This window comes from Amblyomma mixtum, chromosome 1, assembly GCF_055824585.1.
Source record: "Amblyomma mixtum isolate Tamu chromosome 1, ASM5582458v1, whole genome shotgun sequence".
Lineage (NCBI taxonomy): Eukaryota > Metazoa > Arthropoda > Arachnida > Ixodida > Ixodidae > Amblyomma > Amblyomma mixtum.
Genome location: NC_143012.1, coordinates 109,461,865 through 109,484,979, shown reverse-complemented (window position 1 = coordinate 109,484,979; position 23,115 = coordinate 109,461,865). Strand labels below are relative to the sequence as shown.

The following is a 23,115-nucleotide window of genomic DNA, read 5'->3' as shown; positions in this document are numbered from 1 at the left end:
TATCAGAAAGTAGCAGAGAGAACGAGTTCTCTTTCAGCCAACTAACCTTAGCCAACTAACCTAACTAGCACTTTCTGATAAGGACGGAGGTTTTGTTGTCTTGGACAGGAACGTATATTTGTCGAAAGCATCGGAAGCTGTTCTTGCGATGTTTGAAAAACGCAGTGATGTGTCCGCCTCAAAAGTTAAGAGCAAGGCGAAGAAACTTGCTAATAGGCTGGAATTAACTAGGCTATCAAGTAAGATCGACAGCAGCTCAGGAAAGTGGTTGCAAATGTTTTTCACTGCGAAAACACATAAACTAGAGTGGCCGTTTCGTGTAATTGTCTCGGAAATTGGAACATGGCAGCAGCATGTAGCTAAGTTCCTGCAGAAAAAACTGAATCTTTTATCAATTGACGACCCTTTTAGAGTAAAAAGTTCGAAAGATGTTATCGCGTTCCTAGAAAGTAACTACAGTAAGAAGCTTTGTGGATTTTCCGTCGATGTAAAGGATCTTTATTACACCATTCCTCAAGCAGAAATTTTGTCTTCTGTTAACGATCTGATTGATGAATATGGTGCTGTTGCATTTCAGAATGAGAGCGGAATTTCCACTACTGGGTTCCTTGAATTGTTGTCACTGTATCTTGGCTCAACTTTTGCGGAATGGAATGGCGAAGTTTTTATTCAGAAAGAGGGGATCTGTATTGGTTCATGTCTAGCGCCTTTCCTTAGTGACGTGTTCCTAGCAGCACGAGACAGAAGCATGAAAGAGCGATTTGAAGGTTCCAGAGTTTGTAGCATTTTTAGATTTGTTGATGACTACCTTGTGTTTTTAGATTGTGACAACCTCGGTTTCAAGCAGCAATTCCCTGACGTCCTCTCGGTGTTCTCAGAATGCCTCACACCATTGGTTTTAACACACGAAGTACCATTGAATGATTTTATTAGGTTTTTAGATCTTTCGCTTCATTTCAGTCCATCTCATGTTTGTTGGGCTTATGAGCCCCGTGCTGTTAAGCCCATCTTGCCGTTTTCATCAGCTCACTCCAAGCTGGTGAAGAGAGCAATTGTACATACCGTTTTTAGCAACACAGTCAACAAATCCTGTGAACACAGGTTGAAGCATAGCTTCAGCAACCAAGTAGACCGCCTGGCAAAGGCAGGCTACCCCTCTGAATTATTAGTTTCTGTGGCAGGAAAACTACTGGAAAAGTTAAAATCAAAAGGAAATAGTAAATGTACGAAAGAGACGAAGAAAAGGAAGATTGTTGTGGTGCCATATCTTCACAAAGTGTCGCACAATCTGAAAAGAATCGGAAAACTTGCAGGCGTTGATGTCGTCTTTTCGGCGCCCAAACGACTGTCCAGCCTGATTAAGAATGTCAATTCAGAGATTAAAGAATCGCGCAAGTGCCCGATAAAGCACGCAAAACAGTTCGTGCCTTGCCAGGAAGGGGTGATATATTCGCTGCCACTGTCTTGTGGTAAGCGATACATCGGCCAAACCGACCGATGTTTAAACGAAAGACTCAGAGAGCATGAGTATAATGTCTCCCGTGTCGCTATCTCTGGCCACGTGGCGAAACATTGCAGGCACTGCAAAGGCAATGAAGATGACGATGACACCTACGTCTGTGCGCCAAACTATCAGGAAAGTGCAGTGTTAGAAAAGAACCGTGACTCGTTAGCAAGGGAGATCATTGAAGCTCACTTAATAGGTAGGCTCTCGGAAGAATGCATCAGTGCTTCATCTGTCGCGTTGTCAGAAAAAGAAAGAAGATACCTTGATTGCGAATATTGACAAGTGCTTGCTCACTGATTATATTGTATTCTGTCACTGCTTATATTGTATTCTCGCGCATGGGATTTGCTTGGCGGCATATGACTGGTACACTATTATGTCAGTCACGCATGTAAGTGTCGACTGCATTCTTTCTGGCCGCCAGGGAGGTATTTATATCTTCTGGCATCCAATAAACTTTAGTTGTGAGTCAGCGCTGTGTGGTGTCCCTTCTTCATCTCTGTCCTGTCGTTTGCGCTGTAGTTACGGCCTTCGGAATAAAGGTCACGAGAGCCGATTTCCAATCGAGAGGGAGAGGAGTCTCTCCGTCCCAAATGCTATTGATGTATTTGAGGAGCGCGGCGTAGGCTGCGTCGGGAAGGTTGGCCAAGAGCTTGACCGTAACCTTGTCGCGCCCGGGTGCAGTGCCTCGCTTCATTTTGCTCAAGGCCGCCCGGAGGTCGTGGAGCTGGAACGGCTTGTCCAGCTCCGTGTTCTCTTCGCCTGCATACGAGTACGCCGCCTGCCGGGGGTCCTTAGTGGTGCACAGGTATCGATCCCTGAGCGTGTGCGCTAGCTGTTTTGTCGTTCCTGTACAGTTGTGCAAGGACCTATGTAATTGGCGTTGGGTTTCCGTGCGTGTTTGTGTTGGATCGATGAGAGCGCGGAACAGGCGCCACGTGTTGCGGCCAGACATCTGGCGAGCAGCCGCGTTGCACCGGTCCACCCAGTTAGTGTCGGCTAGCTGAGTAGCATATTCCGCTGCCTGTTGTGTGAGTTCGAGGATGCGGTTCTTTAGGCGTCTGTTATGTTTCTGTTTCTTCCATCGCTTCGTGAGGCTGCGACGGGCCTACACTCACACAACACGAACAGCAGATACAGCTCACAGAAACACAAACAGACGTGGACAACCCGAGCAGCAGACGGGCAGCAGAAGAGCCATCACGCCGGAGCTACGCTCGCCGCCGGGGCCGCTCTTCTTCTTTGTGCTAGCCCGTGGTGCTCTTGGCCCTTGTATCATGTAAAAGCCCTTGTACATACTGTACATAAAGTTCATTTGACTCACCGTCGCCTCGACCGTTTCCTGGCTCGGACACCCAGTCCCAATAGCATGCAGTGCCGCATGTCTGCCATAAGGTTGTCAGCGCTAACACAAGCAGGCAACATTTCTCTCTCTCTCTCAACCCCACGTACCTGAAAGCGCAATTCAGGCGTCTACTGACCTGGGGAGCCAGTTATGCGCATTTCCTTTCTTTAAAATCATCGGAATCAGAAACGTCAACGCTGTGAAGGACTGCATACATGATGCCTATGCACTCCTCACAACCAGGTTTACAAGAACTCATTCCGCCGACTAGTGCCTAAGGCTTGGTTTGGTTTATGGGGTTTAACGTCCCAAAGCGACTAAGGCTATGAGAGACGCCGTAGTGGAGGGCTCCGGAAATTTCGACCACCTGGGGTTCTTTAACGTGCACTGACATCGCACAGTACACGGGCCTCGAATTTCTCCTCCAAATAAATTGAACCGCCACGGCCGGGATCGAACCCGCGTCTTTCGGGACAGCAGCCGAGCACCGTAGCCACTGAGCCACCGCGGCGGCTAAGACACTGTGCCTGTCTTCAAAATTTACAGACCTCGATATGCCTGCGAAACCGCTGGTGTGGAATGTGGCGAGCGCTACACAGTACAGAGACAGCTAGGGGGGAAGAAGACGAGAGGGCACGTGTGGTGCCCGACGCTCACCACTATTCCCCGCGGTTTGGGGTGCGGTTGTGCGCTCGCCCCCCTTCGGGCGCGGGCAGACAAGCGCGTTTGTGTGCGGCCGGCTCTGCCAGCAGTGGACGCTGCAGGCTGCATAAGAAGGAAGTCGGCGGCTGGCGCCAGCAGAGGAGGCGTTGGCTGCCCTGCGAGGGACGCCATATCCCCAACAAGGCCATCGGGTTTCCCGTCGCAATGGCTTCCTGGACATTCGGCGTACGCCTTGGGCCGGCGGTAGGAGCAGCGACGGCGAAGACAGTTGGGAGAGGAGAACCTCGAGTGAAGTTGAAAAACTGCGGAGACACGCGATGGTCACGGAAGACAACGGCCAGCAGAGAGCCTAGAGCCGGGAAGAGAGGCAGACCATGGGAGAGCCGCAGCAGGCGCCGAAAGCCCCGACCTGCCGGACGGCCAACAAGTTCTAAAAGGCAGCGGTGAGCGGACTCCCAGTTTCGCCTTCAGGCAGAGAAATAATCTTTTGCCAGGATACTGCCTTGATGGATCAATGCTCCCCGGTTCAGCAGGACCCGCACACGGATTAGGTTCCTTTGTGACTGACAGGCGGGAAGGTCACAGCGCCAACGCCTATGAACACAATGAGCGCTGTGGCTTCAGTGTCGCGTTTCTGCGACAACGTTGTCAATGCGAATTAATGCAACACACATCTGGATGACTACCGCCACGTAGCTTAAGGCACGACTGAGGTCTCCACTGTCCGAGGGGGCCAGTTATGCGCCTTTCCTTTGCTTTCGAAACTGAAGGTCATTTGAAGGAGTAAATTGGGGCCACCGCGAAACGGGCGTTGTGAAGCGTTTCCTTCAAAAAATTCGTGGATACGCGGAGAATATAACCGAGCTCTTTCAGATTGCGAGGCGAATACGCAAAGAACTTGCTACGAAGGCTGGTTGCCTCGAACTTAATAAAATTGGACCGAGTGAGTGCGTTGTGTTCTTTGAGTTCGCGAAGTGTCTTTGTGTGCTAACGCTTATATAAGATGAGTATGCGAATTTTTAAACGGCACCCGATAACAATCAGCTTCTACTCTATAAAGCATTTCGCTCTATTGCCATATCATGATGAAAACGTTTATTAAAGCCACAATGCCTTAGTTGAAGGGAAGGCTGGTCGGGTCCCTAGTCCGGGACGCCGTTGGTAAAAGCCCGTGCTCTGGCGACGAGGGCTCGTTGTTCCTCGAGGTCCGAGCTGGACAGGGCCGCCTCCCAGCCCTCCCGCGTTGGCTGATTTATGATGTCAATGCTGTCATTTTCTGACAAGCCCATACCATATGGTACAAGTTTGCCTTATGGCCACAAAATTTTCACTGTGCCGAAAAGGACTCGGGCTCAATGCGTGAAGCGTAGCTGTATAATTGAAAGAGATAGATCAAAACCTTCACATTTCATCATCAAGAACGCACGAGGAAATTGTTGCTCGTGAGCTATGCCACTGCATGCCAGATTAATTGTGATTTTCTCCGACTGTCGCACAGTGTATACCATTTATAACAGAAAGCAGGGCAAGTTGGCTGTTACCCATTTTGAACCACCAGGGTGGAAATTTGGGCAAGTCGGTATTGATCCATAACGTAAGAGTAGCGCAAAACCAGGACGACGGACACAAGGGGAGAGAACACACCAACAACACAGGCGCTAACTTCCGACTGACGAAGAAAAACCAAACCCAACCAAGTGAACGGAACCCGAGCAAAAGTAGCGCATGCGCTGACCTAAGATAAAAAATCGAAAAAAAGGTGCGAGAAATGCGATAAAAAATGTTAGATCACGGATGTTTTGAACCCAAAAAGGCCAGCTCTCGTTTAGACAAGGAAATGGACGGAGTACTAACGCAGTTATCTTGTAAGGCAGCAATCTGTGCTGCTTCCACAATTTCGCGAGTTAGCTTATCTCTACTTTAGCAACGACTGAGCATTTGTCCAAAAAAGGCACACACTTGCAATCTTTGCAGTGCAAAGCTAGATTGCTGCCGGTATAAGTCTTCATGTTAAATTGTGCTCTCGAAGCCTATCGTTCAGGCACCTACCGGATCGTTCACCCGCTACTATTGACTAGCGAAATGCCTACTGACTCAGAGATAAGGTTTCTCGATATTCGGCTTAAATTGATGGACAACCACGTTTGCTGGTGCTATTCACCTCGCGCCAACAAACCGCTTCTACCTTACACATCAGCTCATTCTAAACTCGTGAAACGAGGCATTATTAACCTCTGCATGGAAAACGCCTTTGAAAAGTCATGCCCCCATCAATCCGCATCCACCTTTCATGAACAACTCGCGAGGTTCCTCGAAGCAGGGTACCCTAAGATTTCGTGGGTTCAGTCGCCGAAAACCTCCTGAAAAAGAAGCTCCGGAAAGAACCTAACACTACAGAAGAAACGAGAGGCAAGGTGGCTGTCATTCCTTACGTCCATTGTCTCGCGCACAATCTCAAGAAAATAGGGAAAAGGCAAACGTTCGCGTGGTGTTTTCAGCTCCACAAAAGCTCAGTGTGTTATGCAAAAGGTCCGTGCCCTCCGCACATAGCTCCCAAAAGCAGCAGTGTACCATCCGCCACAGGAAAAGATTTGTTAAATGTACTGAGGGCATTGTGTACAACATTCCGCTCTCCTGTGGCAAGCAGTATATTGGGCAATCCGGTAGGTGCCTGAACGATAGGCTTCGAGAGCACAATAACATGAAGACTTATACCGGCAGCAATCTAACTTTGCACTGCAAAGATTGCAAGTGCGTGCCTTTTTTGGACAAATGCTCAGTCGTTGCTAAGAGTAGAGATAAGCTAACTCGCGAAATTGTGGAAGCTGCACAGATTGCTGCCTTACAAGATAACTGCGTTAGTACTCCGTCCATTTCCTTGTCTAAACGAGAGCTGGCCTTCTTGGGTTCAAAACATCCGTGATCTCACATTTTTTATCGCATTTTTCGCACCTTTTTTTTTTCGATTTTTTATCTTAGGTCAGCGCATGCGTTACTTTTGCTCAGGTTCCGTTCACTTGGTTGGGTTTGGTTTTCTTCGTCAGTCGGAAGTTAGCGCCTGTGTTGTTGGTGTGTGTTCTCTCCCCTTGTGTCCGCCGTCCTGGTTTTGCGCTACTCTTACGTTATGGACCATTTTGAACAGCGCGAAAAAGACGAAGTGTGAGACAAGAACAGCTATACGAGCGCTGCCTTTCCACTGAAGATTTCTTGACAAAGACGACATATATGGACTGTCCCGTGAAACAAAACACGTATACAAAAAAATCTTGCTCCTCAGACTACGTCTTATCCAGAAGACCAAATTCGCGGCCAACCAGTGACAACGATGGTTTTGCGACGCACGTGGAACCCGCCTTAACAGTGTGATGCGCTCTCTCAGTGTCTGATCCTTATGTTTGAAAGCAACAGACATCTAGTGCACGTTAAAGAACCCCAGGTGGTCGAAATTTCCGGAGCCCTCCACTACGGCGTCTCTCATAGCCTTAGTCGCTTTGGGACGTTAAACCCCCATAAAACCAAACCAAGCAACAGACATCTGATGAAGCAGTGGGGTGCAAGTTGTCTGCAATGGAGAGGTAAATGCGAGCCGCCGGCTTTGTCCGAAGAATTGAAGTGTTCCCACAGGTGAGCCCAGCATGACATGGGCCGCAGGAATTCTATATGCAACGCCTTTGACGCAGTCGACCCTCCCTTCAGCATGGTCAGCGGTGCACTCAACCTAGGCCTTCCTACCTAATCACGCCTCCGTTGGACAGCTGGGCTAATATTGCGTAATTTCCTTCCAGCAGAAAACACAACGTCAACTTCAAGTTTCCGCCCCACTCTCTTCAAAGGAGGAGATACCGAGTGGATGTATGGAATAACCGCAATAATTTGGAGCCTGCCTGCTTCCCGCTTTGGGTTAGATTTCATTTTGGTAACGATTCTTTCACATAACCTTCCGATCGTCACCTCTGGAGAGCCTGCGCCCTAAGCGTAGCAATTTGACCTTTCACACTTCCCTCGATCAGGTGGAAGCAAGACTCGTTTAGAGCGGCGCGAATAGATGACATGACGATGCCATCTTTAAACTGTGGCGATGCCATAGTTAAACTGAAACAGTATATTGCATTCAATGGCAAATTACATAAGTGTGGCCTGTTTTTTGCGTACTGACGCGAATATTTCTATTGTTAGTTTGTTCATTCTTCAAAGCTGCAGGCACGTCGCTTTATCGCTTTGTTTGCGATGCAAGACGCGACCATATTTATCTCGATTGATAGCATCGAGGCTGAGCCGAGTCTACATTGTTCCAAAGTGTTGTAGTATGCTTTTCACGCCGTATGTCGAAAGTTAGCGATCAACTTTAAATTTTGCCTTGCCGACCGCGGCGGCCATTCTGCTCGACGACCGCTGAGCACGCTTGTTGCTACGCCGCCGCCGAGTGATTCAGTTCTTTGCGGGCCAAGTCGGCCCAAATAAAGAAGTTCGTTTAAAGAGGTTAGTTTGGAAGTCATTCTCGTAGTTGTCTTGCTCGCCCGACTGCAATCACCACTACGCGATAATACTGTTGTTTTTCACGAAACCTAGCTCTAAGCAAGAGCAAGATATGAATATTTATATCCCCCATAGAGTACTTCAGATTTTCTGTCGAGGGAACATTTCATCCGAGCCGGTCTGTATACGCAAACATGCCTCCTTGCTTACGTCTTCATCGTATCTGATTCAGTGGGATGGCCATATATGGAGGGTTAAGAAACACATATCGTTTGCATTATTAAGGCGGAAGCCTTTAATGTCTCATCGTTGTAAGCAGCAGTTGTCGACAGAAAATGTCACGCTTTTCAATTGGTGGAAACGGTCGTGACGTCACAGTGCGCGAATTTCAAACGGGGCCAATTGCACTTTGGCTAGTAACCATACAACCAATTGAAGGGATCGTATAGTGATGCTCCAAGTAAGTGGGACTGAGCTTAGTTAATTGCTTAATTACCAAATTAGCCTAATTAGCTTTACTAGTCAGGCCATATAAATAAATAAAAGCGATTAAGAAATTGGTCGAGCTCAGGAATCGAAGCCCGGTCTTCGGCGTGAGAGACGAGCACGCTATCCACTCCGCCATGCCAGCTCGATGGTTTGGAATGAACAAAGGCGCGTCTAGTGAATACGGTGTCTTCACTCACTCTCATCCTCCTCCATTCCCTTCCGGCGAGATTTAGGTGTCCACCGACAAATGAGAGACAGATACATTTCCTTTCCTCAAAAACCAATTTACCGACGAGCGAGGCGTAGAACTTGGCAGCGTTGCAAGACGCTGTCGCGTTCCACTCTTAGGGGCGAAGCTTAACATCTTAACCACACATCAGTGACCACACTTTAGGTCAAAAAAGTACCCCGCCCCCCCCGAGTGTCCACCGAGATATGTGAGACAGTTACTGCGTAATTTCGATCCTTTCCTCAAATACAATTTTCATTTTCTTCATTACGGCTCCTCTTTATCTATCTTCTTTCACTCCAACCTCCCTTCCTCTACGGTGTGGTTCAGGTGTCCACCGAGATGACAGAGAATTACTGCGCCATTTCCTTTCCTCAAAAAGCGTTGCGTTCAAAGGGCAAGGCATCGCGCCGAACGGGTGGTGGCGTTCCGTGGACTCCCTGGCAGCGCTACAACGCGCTGTCGCGTTCCACTCCTAAAGGCGAAGCTTAAGCGTCATTAATTAGCAGATAATTAACATTCAGGCATTAATCAGTAATTAACAATTAATTAGTGATTTGCCATCACTTAGTAATTAGTACTCAAATATATGTGACGCCACCAGTGCCACAGAAACAGCGAAGGTGGTGCGGAAAACGCTTCCGCCTCTACCCACTTTAGACAGTCAAAGTGCCCCCTGAATTTTTTTGATTTTTCAGAGCGCAGCTCTTAGGCGCCCGGGGGTAGACGTCCTTCTTTGTGATGTTGTTCAAGCGCCGGTAATCAACGCAGAATCGAAGTGCACCGTCTTTCTTCCTCACTAGAACAATAGGTGCCGCCCAGGTGCTCTTTGAAGGCTGGATAACGTCGTCGCGCAGCATTTCTTGCACTTTGTCTCTGGTGGCTTGTCGTTCTCGCGGCGACACTCGGTAGGGGCTCTGGCGGAGAGGTCGGGCGTGCTGGTCGGTTATAATGCGATGCTTGGCAATCCGCGTTTGTCGGATTTTCGGCGATGACGAGAAGCACTCGCTGTAGCTTCGAAGGAGATTGCGGATCTGGTCTTGTCTGTTCCGGGGCAGGGCTGGATTTATGTCGAAAGTGGGCGAGTTTTCTTGGTCAGGCGAATCTGCGGATGGGTTGGAGAGGGCGAAGAAGTCTCGTACGTCGGATATTTTGTCGAGGAAAGCAATCCTCGTTCCTTTTTTAATGTGCCGGTATTCTTCGCTAAAGTTAGTCAGCAGTACTTCGGCTTGGCTTTGCGGAAATGTGCGATGCCTCTTGCGATGCCGATTCCTCGGTCGAGAAGCAACTGCATGTTCCCCTCGATAATGGCTTCAGTGTCACTCGCTTCCGTGGCGCCTACAGTGACGATGACGCTTGAGCGGGGTGGGACACTCACTTGTTCCTCCAGGACACTAAGCGCAACGTGATGTTCCGGAGTTCTCGTCGACGGGATGGCCTCGTCCATGGAAAGTGTGATCATCTTGGATAGCAGGTCGATGATCGCTTGATGCTCATTAACAACTAGCCCAGCTTTCCATTCTGTTAAGGAAATCCATGCCCAAGATCATTTCGCGGGAACATTGCCGTAGCACTACGAAGGTTGCGGGATAGGTATGTCCCTTGAGAGTCACTCGCGCTGTGCATCGTCCTGATGGCGTAATGAGGTGGCCCCCTGCGGTGCGAATTTCTGGGCCGTCCCAAGCGGTCGTTACTTTCCTCATTTGCGCAGCGAATGGTCCGCTCATCACCGAATAATCGGCTCCTGTGTCGACTAGAGCGGTGACTTTCCGGCCGTCGATAACCACTTCTAAGTCGGATGTCCTGGCTCTGGAGTTACACGTCGTCCTCGGCGTCGGGTTACGGCTTCGTCGGGTATGTGAATCGTGGGTGGGGCGTGTGGTCGGAGCTTTTCTTGATGGTGGCGTAGTTTTGAAGGCGGTTTGCGTCGTGGTCGAGGTTGCTGTATGCGTCGTCGGTGTATTAGGTTCGGCGTGTTCATACGGCGTGGTATCTTCGTCGTTTCCTCGGTAAGCAACCTGACCTCCACAGGTTGCTTTGTTTAGTTTCCCCTACGGGGGCTAGGGGACCTTCCTCGGACAGCCGCGGCGTAGCTGCGGCTTGGTGATGCAAATCGTGCGGTGGACGGCGACGGGGAGCGGAAAGGCGACGGGGAGCGGGAAAGACGGCTTGAAGACATGTACTCCCCTCTGCGAAGGTAGTCGTCGATTTCTCGTGGTCGCTGGGCGGGGAGCGGTCGAGGGGCGTCGATGGCGAAACCTCGCAGGCCGATGCGTCTGTACGGGCAGTGGCGAAGTGTGTGCCCGGCATGGCCACAATGGAAACAGAGTGGGCGGTTGTCGGAAGTCCTCCACTGGTCGCATTTCCTAGTTCCGTTGCTTCGCACGTAAGGTGGGCGGGCGGGAGCAATGGATCGTCGTTCTTGTAGAGCTGGTGACTGTTGAAGAGCGCTTGGTGGTTGTCGTCTGGGCGCAGGACTGCGTAGTTCATGGCTTCAACTTCCGTTGGTGTCGTCTGTGACGGGGAGCCAAGTGCATGCTGCACTTCTTCACCGATTATGTCCGGGAGCGACGCCACCTGAGTCTGCTGCGTCTGCTGCTTTGGGGATGGCAGCAGACGACGAAGTTCTTCGCGAACAAATTCGCGTCTCAAATCTTGCAACTTATCCCCGCTTGCAAGGCTATCTTCTGGGCTGCTTGCCGTCAGCACTTGGAGTGGTCAGTTGTGGCGACGGGTCCTGGCGTCAAGGGCCTTTTCAATGGTGGAAGCGTCAACTAAAAACTCGGCGACGGTATCTGGAGGATCTCGGATCAAAGCGGTGAACAGTTCCTCTTTTACGCCACGCATCAGAAAGTTGAGCTTCTTTTCCTCACTCATGTCAGGGTTGGAGCGCCTGAAAAGGCGTTTCATTTCTTCCACATACACAGTCACGGTCTCGTTTGGAAGCTGAATTCGTGACTGCAGCAGTAGCTCCGCTCTTTGCTTTCGTACGACGCTAGTGAACGTACCCACTAACTGCTTCTTGAAGGTCGCCCAGGTCATGAGGGAAGATTCGTGGTTTTCATACCACGTTCTCGCAGTGCCATCCAACGCAAAATAAACGTTTCGTAGCTTGGTGCTGTCGTTCCAGGCGTTCAGCGCTGCCACACGGTCGTACATGTCCAGCCAGTCTTCTACATCCTCGTGTGGTTCTCCACGGAAAGACGGAGGCTCACGGGGCTGGCGAAGCACCACGGGCGTTGGCTGTGCACCAGATTCCATTGTGAGGGGCATAGCTGGTTAGCAGGTCCGCACCTCCACCAGATGTCACGTAGTGGCGACTGCAGTCCGGCGAACAGGAAAACAACGAGGATGTCTTCGAAACGGAACTCTTTATTCGGGCTGACTTGGGCCCGCAAAGAACTGAATCACTCGGCGGCGGCGTGGAAAGAGAAGTTTATTTTGTTCTGTGTTAACATAAAAAATACAAACCAAACAGCTGAACTGAATGCTCTGATCAGTCAAGCACATGCGCAGTGACGCAGCACTGAGCACGTCAGTATGGCAGTAAGAAAGCCGACACTCGACCGCCGCGCAGGACGAAAAGTATGTCGACCATTTGCGCAAAAACTCAGCCTCGCTCATTGACAGAGCGTCCACGCATGCTTGTTCAAACAGGCGCGTGCGGAGGCGCTGCAACATTGGAAACACACATGCCGACACACAAGAGCATATTTTTAAACACTTCGGGTGAACTAGTGCGTGCTTCCAGGCGGGTTAAAAATATGCGTGAGACTAATATCCAAAATATGCGCGCCACTACACACTCAAACATTGCGTGCTGCAAAGTTGTTGCGTAGAAAGATAAGTTTATTTTTTTTTTCTAATGTGAACAAAAATACAATGAAAAACTGCTGAACTCAATGCTCTGATCAGTCAAGCACATGCGCAGTGACGCAGCACAGAGCACGTCAGTAAGGCAGTAAGAAAGCCGACACTCGACCGCCGCGCAGGACGATGAAATATGTCGACCATTTGCGCAAGAACTCATCCTCACTCATTGACAGTGCGTCCACGCATGCTTGCTCAAAGAGCCGCGTGCGGAGGCGCTGCAACATTGGAAACATTGCTCTTTGCGGACGCCCATTTAAGGAAGCCGCTCCACGCTGCCGCCACAAAACGAACATGCCGACACACAAGAGCATATTTGTGAACAGTTCGCGTGAACTAGTGCGCGCTTCGAGGCGGGTTAAAAACATGCGTGACACTAGTATCCAAAAGGTGCGCGCAACTACACACTCAAACATAGTGTGCCGCAATGTTTCTAAGAGACCGCATTGCGGGCATCGGGCGGAGGGCGCCACGCCCCAAGCCGCAAGGCAGTCTCTAGTGGGCAGGACCCGCCAGCCTCGCAACCAGCCGAAGTCCCTGATATCTGCAGGAAGTGCAGGTGAGGTCAGTTGGCGCCAGCGCGCCCGTCTCGTTTTCTGGAGTTGTTCGCGGGTGAGCTCTGCTACCGTTAGTGCCTCACACACCCTGGAGGGCGGGGTTTCATCAACATCCAGAGCGGGCACGCTGGCAGACAACGACGCCAGTGTGCGACGCACATTAACGAAGAATGCCGGCGGCTGCTCGGCTGTAGGGCCAACCACGTGTTGTGTAAAAAACACATTACGCGCTCTACCCAGAAAGTATGCGATGAGTGTTCTCCCGGGATAGTCTGGGTTGCGCACAAGATCGCGTACTACTCGCAAGGCGAGCACATTACATATGGTGCGGATGCAAGGTATACTAAACCCACCCATGTACGATGGAAGACGCATGAACATTTGTGACACAAGTTCGGCTTTGCCCGCCCAAACGAAAGAGCCACAGGCCGAGGTTAGCCTGCGAGCAAACGTGCGCGGTGGGTTTGCGACGCGGGCGACAAAAAAACATGCGGCTAGGATTGTAGACTTAACTATATAGCAGCGCTCTGCCATTGAAAGGCGGAAAGTTGACGCCACCGAGAGGCGTTTCTCAGCATTCGTGCGGAGGTTAGTCCAGGTTTCGCGGGCTACTTCTCCGCTGGCGAGGAATACTACTCCCAGGACTTTCACTCCCTGCACCCACTCCACCTCGCCCGCAAGGTTCGGTGTCAAGGTGCGAAACCTTAGCGCCTTGCTTTTTCCCCTGTTCAATAGGGCCCCCGATATCTCGCTGTACTCGAGAAACAGCCGCGAAAAGGCTGCGTAGCTATCCTCGTCCTTGAGGAAAAGCGACACGTCGTCGGCGTAGGCTGAAACCTTGATTTGACCCTGGCCAGGCAGAGGGAAGCCGCGTATGGAAGGGCTGTTGTTAATGCGCCGCATGAGTGGATCCAGGCATAACACGAAGAATGTTGGGGAGAGAGGGCATCCTTGCCTTATGCCCCGGGTGACTGAGAAGGGAGCGCTCTGGTGGCCGTTTACAGAGAGACGAGCATTCAGGTCTGCGTAAAGTAAGCGCAGCCTGCTGACAATTTGCGGTGGGAATCCGAAGGCTTCGAGGACTCCGAACAGATACGAGTGTTCCACCCGATCGAATGCTTTCGCCTGATCAAGCGAAACAAAGCACCCGATGAAGCCCGTCCTGCTGGCAAATGTGAACAGGTCTCTTGTGAGTGTCAGTGCATCAAACACAGAGCGGTCAGGCACGCTGCTGGTTTGAGCCCGGTGAATTAGGTGAGGCAGAATCGTCCGCATCCTTTTGTTTAGTAAAGATGCGACGATTTTGTAGTCTGCGTTTAGGAGGCTTATGGGCCGCCATGCTTGCGGGTCGGAGGGGTCACCGCCCGCTTTCGGAATTAGTATGATGCGACATTCGCGGAAAGAGTTTGGACGTAACCCATCCGCGAGGAAGCCGTTGACCATCTTCAGGAGCGCTCCTTGGATCTCGTAAAAAAACTTTGAATAAAAACTTGTTGGAATGCCGTCTAGACCGGGGGCAGAGGCTCCATTCATACTCTGCAGGATGGCGTGCAGCTCTTGGCTTGTGGCTGGTGCGCAAAGGTTTTCATGCAACTCTTCAGCTACTCGTGGCAAGTTTCCAAAAAAGCTTTGTAGAAGCCTGTCATAACCATCTTGAAGATTTAGCCAACTGTCCGTAGAGAACAGGTTCGAGAAGTGACTTGCAAAGATTGTGCAGATATCGGACGCGGTTTTGCTTTGGGTGCCGTCTGGGAGTGTCACGAAAAGCACAGTAGCGGGAGCGAATTCCTCTGCCGTGCCTGCGCGTACGTGTCGTAGCACAGCCGGGTCTGATATAGGCCGCCCGAGCTGGTGTGCGCGACTAGCTGTCCGTGATGACTGGCAGAGCAACACGTGGTAACGTGCTTTGAGTAGGCTCAGGTAATCGCTCATGGCAAAAGTTAAGGGTGCTCCCCTTTGCACTATACGGATGCGCTTGAGGGTGTCATTCAGTGCATGAGTTACCCGGCGTCTGCGGTCTTGACCGGCTGCCACCAGAGTTGCCTGCCAACGAGCCTTGAGTGTGTCCCATGAATCAGTCGCAACGAAGCTTTTGCACGATGCGGCCAACGCCGTACGCAGCGACGCCACGCTTTCCGGGTCCGCCAGTAGGCTCGTGTCCATGCGCCACGTAACAGTACGTGGGGTGTCCTCACCAAAGTCGAGCCTGACTGACAAGGGGTGGTGATCGGAAATCACCGGCGTGCCTGCAGGGAACGCGAGAACTTCGCAGCTAACGACAAAAGAAGCGAGCTCTGGTGGAAAATAGAATTTGTCTATCCGACTCGCTGACTGTGCTCTCTCCCACGTCGCTCCAAAGGCATCCCCATGAAGCTGCACCCACGCGTCAGACAAGCGGAACTGAGTCACGAGATCGCGTTGCGCGGGGGCACCACAATAACGGCGACCGTGACCCTGTCCGCGGACGTCACGGTCGATGTTAAGTACACAATTGAAGTCACCGACGATGAAAGTGGGGTAGGGATCAAGGAGGAATGAGTCGAGGCGCTCAAAAAAATCAGAACTACTAGTCTGCCGTGCTGGCGCATATACAACCAACGCACGTACCCGCCGCTGGTTTAGTGTGAAGTCGACCGCAAGAGTGCGGCCGTCCAGCACGAAAGTGCAATGAGCACCCGCGCGCAGGCAGGGGTTTACAAAAACGACACCAACACCGCACATATGAAAATCAGTCAACGAAAAATAAGCAAAAACAGAAAACCGGGTGGTGAAATACAGCACATCAGGTGAAGTACGGAAGTTGCATTCCTGTAAAAACAGGATGTCGACGCCCCTAGCCCTGGCAAAGTGCATCACCTCTCTCTGTCTGTCTACGGATTGAAATCCCCGAACATTCAGGGAGAGGAGATGCACAACCGCCATGACTGCCAAGAGCACCGACGGCATAGCATACAACCTAAAGAGCGCTGCCATGGGCGGCGCTTGGCGCGCGCGGCACTTTTTTGCTAGAACGTTCGTTAACAGTCTCCTCGGATTCCGATGATTGGGGGTGGGCACGCTTGTAGTCGGGTCTTGAGAAGTCCATATTTTCGGGGTCGTCAGCGCTTGTGGCCTTGCTCACCGGTTGCTGCGTGGTCTTGGCGACGCTCGCAGCTGAAGCTGATGCCGACGCCAGGGTCGCCGATGGGAGGGTGTGGCTGGCTGGTGACGGGAAGCGCGCGTCGTCCGCACCTCGAGGAGTCGTCGGCCCTGACACCTGCCCGCACGTCAAGTCGCCTGTCAGGCGAAGCGGCGTGACTTTGTCTGGTACGTCCACCAGGTCGCCCGACGCCACGCTCGACTCGTCGCCGCTGCTCACGGTGTCGTAGGTGTCTGTGCCGGGAAGCGGCGGCAAGGGCTCGGCGAAAACTGCAGCGAACGGCTCCACCTCGTTTGAAGGCGTCCCCTCGCGCTGCTCCTCCACGGGCACCTCCGTCGCGGGGGCAGGCTCGGGCTCGCTCGGGCGGCTGGTCTTTGGGCCTGCGTCGGCAACAGGCGTCCGGACGGTTGGTGGGCTCCGCGTTTCTGCGGCCACGTTGTCCTTACTGGTTCCTTCCTCGAGGCGGCGGCCGCCGCATAGGACTGTGGCCGCAGGCAGTCCGCTGTGGCGTGGCTTCCACCGCAGCGCCTGCAGGCCGCTCCGCATCCGGCCGTGTCGTGGCCGAACACCTCGCAGCGAGCGCACCGCGGCGTTCGACACGCCGCGCCGATGTCGCCGTCCGGCCCGCAGCGGGAACAGACCATCCGGACGCCTCGGTAGTCAAACATGACGCGGTGGCCCTGGACGGTCAAGAAGTTCGGCACCGCCTGCTTCATCTCGATCCGGACCACGCGCGTCCCGTTGCCGACGTGACGACGGCCCTTGAGGACGGGGTGGGTGATGTCAAGCACCTTGCCGTAGGAGCTCAGTGCCGCCGCCAGCGCCGCGTCTCCCACGAACAGCGGCACACGAAAAGCCGTCACGTGGACCACGGCAGGACCCACGCAGGCTACTGGGACGGAAGTGCCATTCACGTTGAAGGCGCCTTCCACTAGCATCTTCTCTGCCGCCGCAGCCGAGGCCATGGCGACGCAGAACTTCATGCCTCCATGGTGCTGGAGGCTCTCTAGCCCTTTCGGGCCGACAACCGACTCGATGCCGTCGACGATGTCGTCAGCAGTCGCGTCGGAAGTAACTGAAAACTGGAAACAGTGCGCCTTTGGGGGCGGCGCACGATACGCCGGAGGGGCAGCAGGTCCCGGGCCACCCATGACGTCACGGGTGGCCGACTGGGCTGCTGCTTGAAGGTCTCGAAGTTGCCCGAGCACCGGCAAAGGCACGGCGCCTGGGCTGGGAGGCTGGTTGCGGAACCTCGGGGTCGCAGTGGATCCGAGGCCCGCCTGCACTTCTCAAAACTTCTCAGCAAGCGAGCGCTGAAAAAATCTTCGCTGGGTCTGGACGAGCTCGGGCGTAGAAAGAGAAGTTTATTTTTTCTGTTTTAACATAGAAAATACAAAACAAAACATATGAACTTAATGCTCTGATCAGTCAAGCACATGCTCAGTGACGCAGCACTGAGCACGTCAGTAATGCAGTAAAAATGCCGATACTCGACCGCCGCGCAGGACGATAAAGTATGTCGACCATTTGCGCAAGAACTCAGCCTCGCTCATTGACAGAGCGTCCATGCATGCTTGTTCAAAGAGGCGCGTGCGCAGGCGCTGCAACATTGGGAACATTGTTCTTTGCGGACGCCCATTTAAGGATGCCACTCCACGCTGCCGCCACAAAAGGAACATGCCGACACACAAGAGCATATTTGTGAACAGTTCGCGTGAACTAGTGCGCGCTTCGAGGCGGGTTAAAAACATGCGTGACACTAATGTCCAAAAGGTGCGCGCAACTACACACTCAAACATTGCGTGCTGCAAAGTTTCAAGCAGACCGCACTGCGGGCATCGGTCGGAGGGCGCCACGCCCCACGCCGCAAGGCGGTCTCTTGTGGGCAGGACCCGCCAGCCTCGCAGCCAGCCGAAGTCCCTGACATCTGCAGGAAGCGTAGCTGAGGTCAGTTGGCGCCAGCGTGCCCGTCTCGTTTTCTGGAGTTGTTCGCGGGTCAGCGCAGCGACCGTTAGTGCTTCACACATCCTGGAGGGCGGGGTTTCATCAACATCCAGATCGGGCACGCTGGCAGTCAACGACGTCAGTGTGCGACGCACATTAACGAAAAATGCCGGGGGCTGCTCGGCTGTAGGGCCAACCACGTGTTGTGAAAAAAACACGTTACGCGCTGTACCCAGAAAGTATGTGAGGAGTGTTCTCCCGGGATAGTCTGGGTTGCGTACAAGATCTCGTACTCCTCGCAAGGCGAGCACATTGCACATGGTGCGGATACAAGGTATACCAAACCCACCCATGTACGATGGAAGGCACATGAACATTCGTGACACAAGTTCGGTTTTGCCCGCCCAAACGAAAGAGCCACAGGCCGAGGTTAGCCTGCGCGCAAACGTGCGCGGTGGGTTTGCGATGCGGGCGACAAAAAAACATGCGGCTAGGATTGTGGACTTGACTATATAGCAGCGCTCTGCCATTGAAAGGCGGAAAGTTGACGCCACCGAGAGGCGTTTCTCAGCGTTCGTGCGGAGGTTAGTCCAGGTTTCGCGGGCTACTTCTCCGCTGGCGAGGAATACTACTCCCAGGACTTTCACCCCCTGCACCCACTCCACCTCGCCCGCAAGGTTCGGTGTGAAGGTGCCAAACCTTAGTGCCTTGCTTTTTCACCTGTTAAATAGGGCCCCAGATATCTCGCTGTACTCGAGAAACAGCCGCGAAAAAGCAGCGTAGCTATCCTCGTCCTTGAGGAAAAGCGACACGTCATCGGCGTAGGCCGATACCTTGATTTGGCCCTGGCCAGGCAGAGGGAAGCCGCGTATGGATGGGCTGTCGTTAATGCGCCGGATGAGTGGATCCAGGCATAACACGAAGAATGTTGGGGAGAGAGAGCATCCTTGCCTTATGCCCCTGGTGACTGAGAAGGGAGCGCTCTGGTGGCCGTTTACGGAGAGGCGAGCATTCAGGTCTGCGTAAAGTAAGCGCAGCCTGCTGACAATTTGCGAAGGGAATCCGAAGGCTTCAAGGACTCCGAACAGATACGAGTGTTCCACCCGATCGAATGCTTTCGCCTGGTCTAGTGAAACAAAGCACCCGCTGAAGCCCGTCCTGCTGGCAAATGTGAACAGGTCTCTACTGAGTGCCAATGCATCAAACACAGAGCGGTCAGGGACGCTGCTGGTTTGAGCCCGGTGGATTAGGTGAGGAAGGATCGTCCGCATTCTTGTGTTCAGTAAAGATGTGACTATTTTGTAATCTGCGTTTAAGAGGCTTATGGGCCGCCATGCTTGCGGGTCGGAGGGGTCGCCGCCCGCTTTCGGAATGAGTATGATGCGACATTCGCGGAAAGAGTTTGGACGTAACCCATCCGCGAGGAAGCCGTTGACCATCTTCAGGAGCGCTCCTTGGATCTCGTAAAAAAAGTTTGAATACAAACTTGTTGGAATGCCGTCTGGACCGGGGGCAGAGGCTGCATTCATACTCTGCAGGATGGCGTGCAGCTCTTGGCTTGTGGCTTGTGCGCAAAGGTTTTCATGCAGCTCTTCAGCTACTCGTGGCAAGTTTCCAAAAAAACTTTGTAGAAGCCCGTCATAACCATCTTGAAGATTTAGCCAACTGTCCGTAGAGAACAGGTTCGAGAAGTGACTTGCAAAGATCGTGCAGATATCGGACGCGGTTTTGCTTTGGGTGCCGTCTGGGAGTGTCACGAAAGGCACAGTAGCGGGAGCTAATTCCTCTGCCGTGCCTGCGCGTACGTGTCGTAGCACAGCCGGGTCTGATATAGGACGCCCGAGCTGGTGTGCACGACTAGCTGCCCGTGATGACTGGCAGAGCAACACGTGGTAACGTGCTTTAAGTAGACTCAGGTAATCGCTCATGGCAAAGGTTAAGGGAGCTCCCCTTTGCACTATACGGATGCGCTTGAGGGTGTCATTCAGTGCATGAGTTACCCGGCGTCTGCGGTCTTGACCGGCCGCCACCAGAGTTGCCTGCCAACGAGCCTTGAGTGTGTCCCATGAATCAGTCGCAACGAAGCTCTTGCACGATGCTGCCAACGCCGTACGCAGCGACGCCACGCTTTCCGGGTCCGCCAGTAGGCTCGTGTCCATGCGCCACGTAACAGTACGTGGGGTGTCCTCACCAAAGTCGAGCCTGACTGACAAGGGGTGGTGATCGGAAATCACCGGCGTGCCTGCAGGGAACGCGAGAACTTCGCAGCTAACGACAAAAGAAGCGAGCTCTGGTGGAAAATAGAATTTGTCTATCCGACTCGCTGACTGTGCTCTCTCAAACGTCGCTCCAAAGGCATCCCCGTGAAGCTGCACCCACGCGTCAGTCAAGCGGAACTGAGTCACGAGATCGCGGAGCGCGGGGGCACCGCAATAACGGCGACCATGACCCGGTCCGCGGACGTCACGGTCGATGTTAAGTACACAATTGAAGTCACCGACGATGAAAGTGGGGTAGGGATCAAGGAGAAATGAGTCGAGGCGCTCAAAAAAATCAGAACTACTAGTCTGCCGTGCTGGCGCATATACAACCAACGCACGTACCCGCCGCTGGTTTAGTGTGAAGTCGACCGCAAGAGTGCGGCCGTCCAGCCCGAAAGTGCAATGAGCACCCGCGCGCAGGCAGGGGTTTACAAAAACGACACCAACACCGCACATATGAAAATCAGTCAACGAAAAATAAGCAAAAACAGAAAACCGGGTGGTGAAATTCAGCACATCAGGTGAAGTACGGAAGTTGCATTCCTGTAAAAACAGGATGTCGACGCCCCTAGCCCTGGCAAAGTGCATCACCTCTCTCTGTCTGTCTACGGATTGAAATCCCCGAACATTCAGGGAGAGGAGATGCACAACCGCCATGACTGCCAAGAGCACCGACGGCATAGCATACAACCTAAAGAGCGCTGCCATGGGCGGCGCTTGGCGCGCGCGGCACTTTTTTGCTAGAACGTTCGTTAACAGTCTCCTCGGATTCCGATGATTGGGGGTGGGCACGCTTGTAGTCGGGTCTTGAGAAGTCCATATTTTCGGGGTCGTCAGCGCTTGTGGCCTTGCTCACCGGTTGCTGCGTGGTCTTGGCGACGCTCGCAGCTGAAGCTGATGCCGACGCCAGGGTCGCCGATGGGAGGGTGTGGCTGGCTGGTGACGGGAAGCGCGCGTCGTCCGCACCTCGAGGAGTCGTCGGCCCTGACACCTGCCCGCACGTCAAGTCGCCTGTCAGGCGAAGCGGCGTGACTTTGTCTGGTACGTCCACCAGGTCGCCCGACGCCACGCTCGACTCGTCGCCGCTGCTCACGGTGTCGTAGGTGTCTGTGCCGGGAAGCGGCGGCAAGGGCTCGGCGAAAACTGCAGCGAACGGCTCCACCTCGTTTGAAGGCGTCCCCTCGCGCTGCTCCTCCACGGGCACCTCCGTCGCGGGGGCAGGCTCGGGCTCGCTCGGGCGGCTGGTCTTTGGGCCTGCGTCGGCAACAGGCGTCCGGACGGTTGGTGGGCTCCGCGTTTCTGCGGCCACGTTGTCCTTACTGGTTCCTTCCTCGAGGCGGCGGCCGCCGCATAGGACTGTGGCCGCAGGCAGTCCGCTGTGGCGTGGCTTCCACCGCAGCGCCTGCAGGCCGCTCCGCATCCGGCCGTGTCGTGGCCGAACACCTCGCAGCGAGCGCACCGCGGCGTTCGACACGCCGCGCCGATGTGGCCGTCCGGCCCGCAGCGGGAACACACCTTCCGGACGCCTCGGTAGTCAAACATGACGCGGTGGCCCTGGACGGTCAAGAAGTTCGGCACCGCCTGCTTCATCTCGATCCGGACCACGCGCGTCCCGTTGCCGACGTGACGACGGCCCTTGAGGACGGGGTGGGTGATGTCAAGCACCTTGCCGTAGGAGCTCAGTGCCGCCGCCAGCGCCGCGTCTCCCACGAACAGCGGCACACGAAAAGCCGTCACGTGGACCACGGCAGGACCCACGCAGGCTACTGGGACGGAAGTGCCATTCACGTTGAAGGCGCCTTCCACTAGCATCTTCTCTGCCGCCGCAGCCGAGGCCATGGCGACACAGAACTTCATGCCTCCATGGTGTTGGAGGCTCTCTAGCCCTTTCGGGCCGACAACCGACTCGATGCCGTCGACGATGTCGTCAGCCGTCGCATCGGAAGTAACTTCGAACTGGAAACAGTGCGCTTTTGGGGGCGGCGCACGGAACACCGGGGGGGCAGCAGGTCCCGGGCCTCCCATGACGTCACGGGTGGCCGACTGGGCTGCTGCTTGAAGGTCTCGTAGTTGCCCGAGCACCGGCAAAGGCACGGCGCCTGGGCTGGAAGGCTGGTTGCGGAACCTCGGGGTCGCAGTGGATCCGAGGCCCGCCTGCACTTGTCAAAACTTCTCAGCAAGCCAGCGGCGAAAATACTTCGCTGGGTCTGGACGAGCTCGGGCAGCAACAAGCGTGCTCGGCGGTCGTCGAACAGAATACCCGCCGCTGTCGGCCGTGCTCTTTTTAAAGCCGATAGCGAATCTTCGAGATAAAGCTTTAGAAGTTACTAGAACATTCTGGCACAAACTAGAGTCGGCTCCGTCCGGATGCGATCCATCGAGATAATTCTAGGCGCGTCTTGCATCACAAACGAAGCGATAAAGCGGCGTGCCGGCAGCCTTGAAGCATGAACAAATAAACACAACAAACAAACGCTACAAAGACTCGCGGCAATATGGTTCTAAAGACCGTATGACGCCTGTGTGCTCTCCGCATGCAGGCGTTCGTAGCCGCCGCATAAAATACTCAAGTTCTGCAAGGGCCTCCGTTTGTTCTGCGTACGTGCGGTATGGAACACACAGAGAATCTGCCTGT

The 23,115-nt window shown here is 53.5% G+C and overlaps 2 protein-coding genes across 2 annotated transcripts in view; both read left to right on the top strand.

Annotated features, from left to right (window-relative positions):
- Nucleotides 1-23,115, top strand: part of LOC149367502 (WD repeat and HMG-box DNA-binding protein 1-like) — a 248,311-nt gene that overhangs the window by 22,013 nt on the left and 203,183 nt on the right. The gene's annotated exons all lie outside the window — the stretch shown is intronic.
- On the top strand, nt 74-23,030 carry LOC149367504 (uncharacterized; the record flags this gene model as incomplete). The annotated part of the gene is made up of 2 exons (XM_089573432.1): nt 74-1,395; nt 23,021-23,030. Coding segments are annotated over 2 exons (1,332 nt in total), but the record flags the coding sequence as incomplete, so codon positions are not given.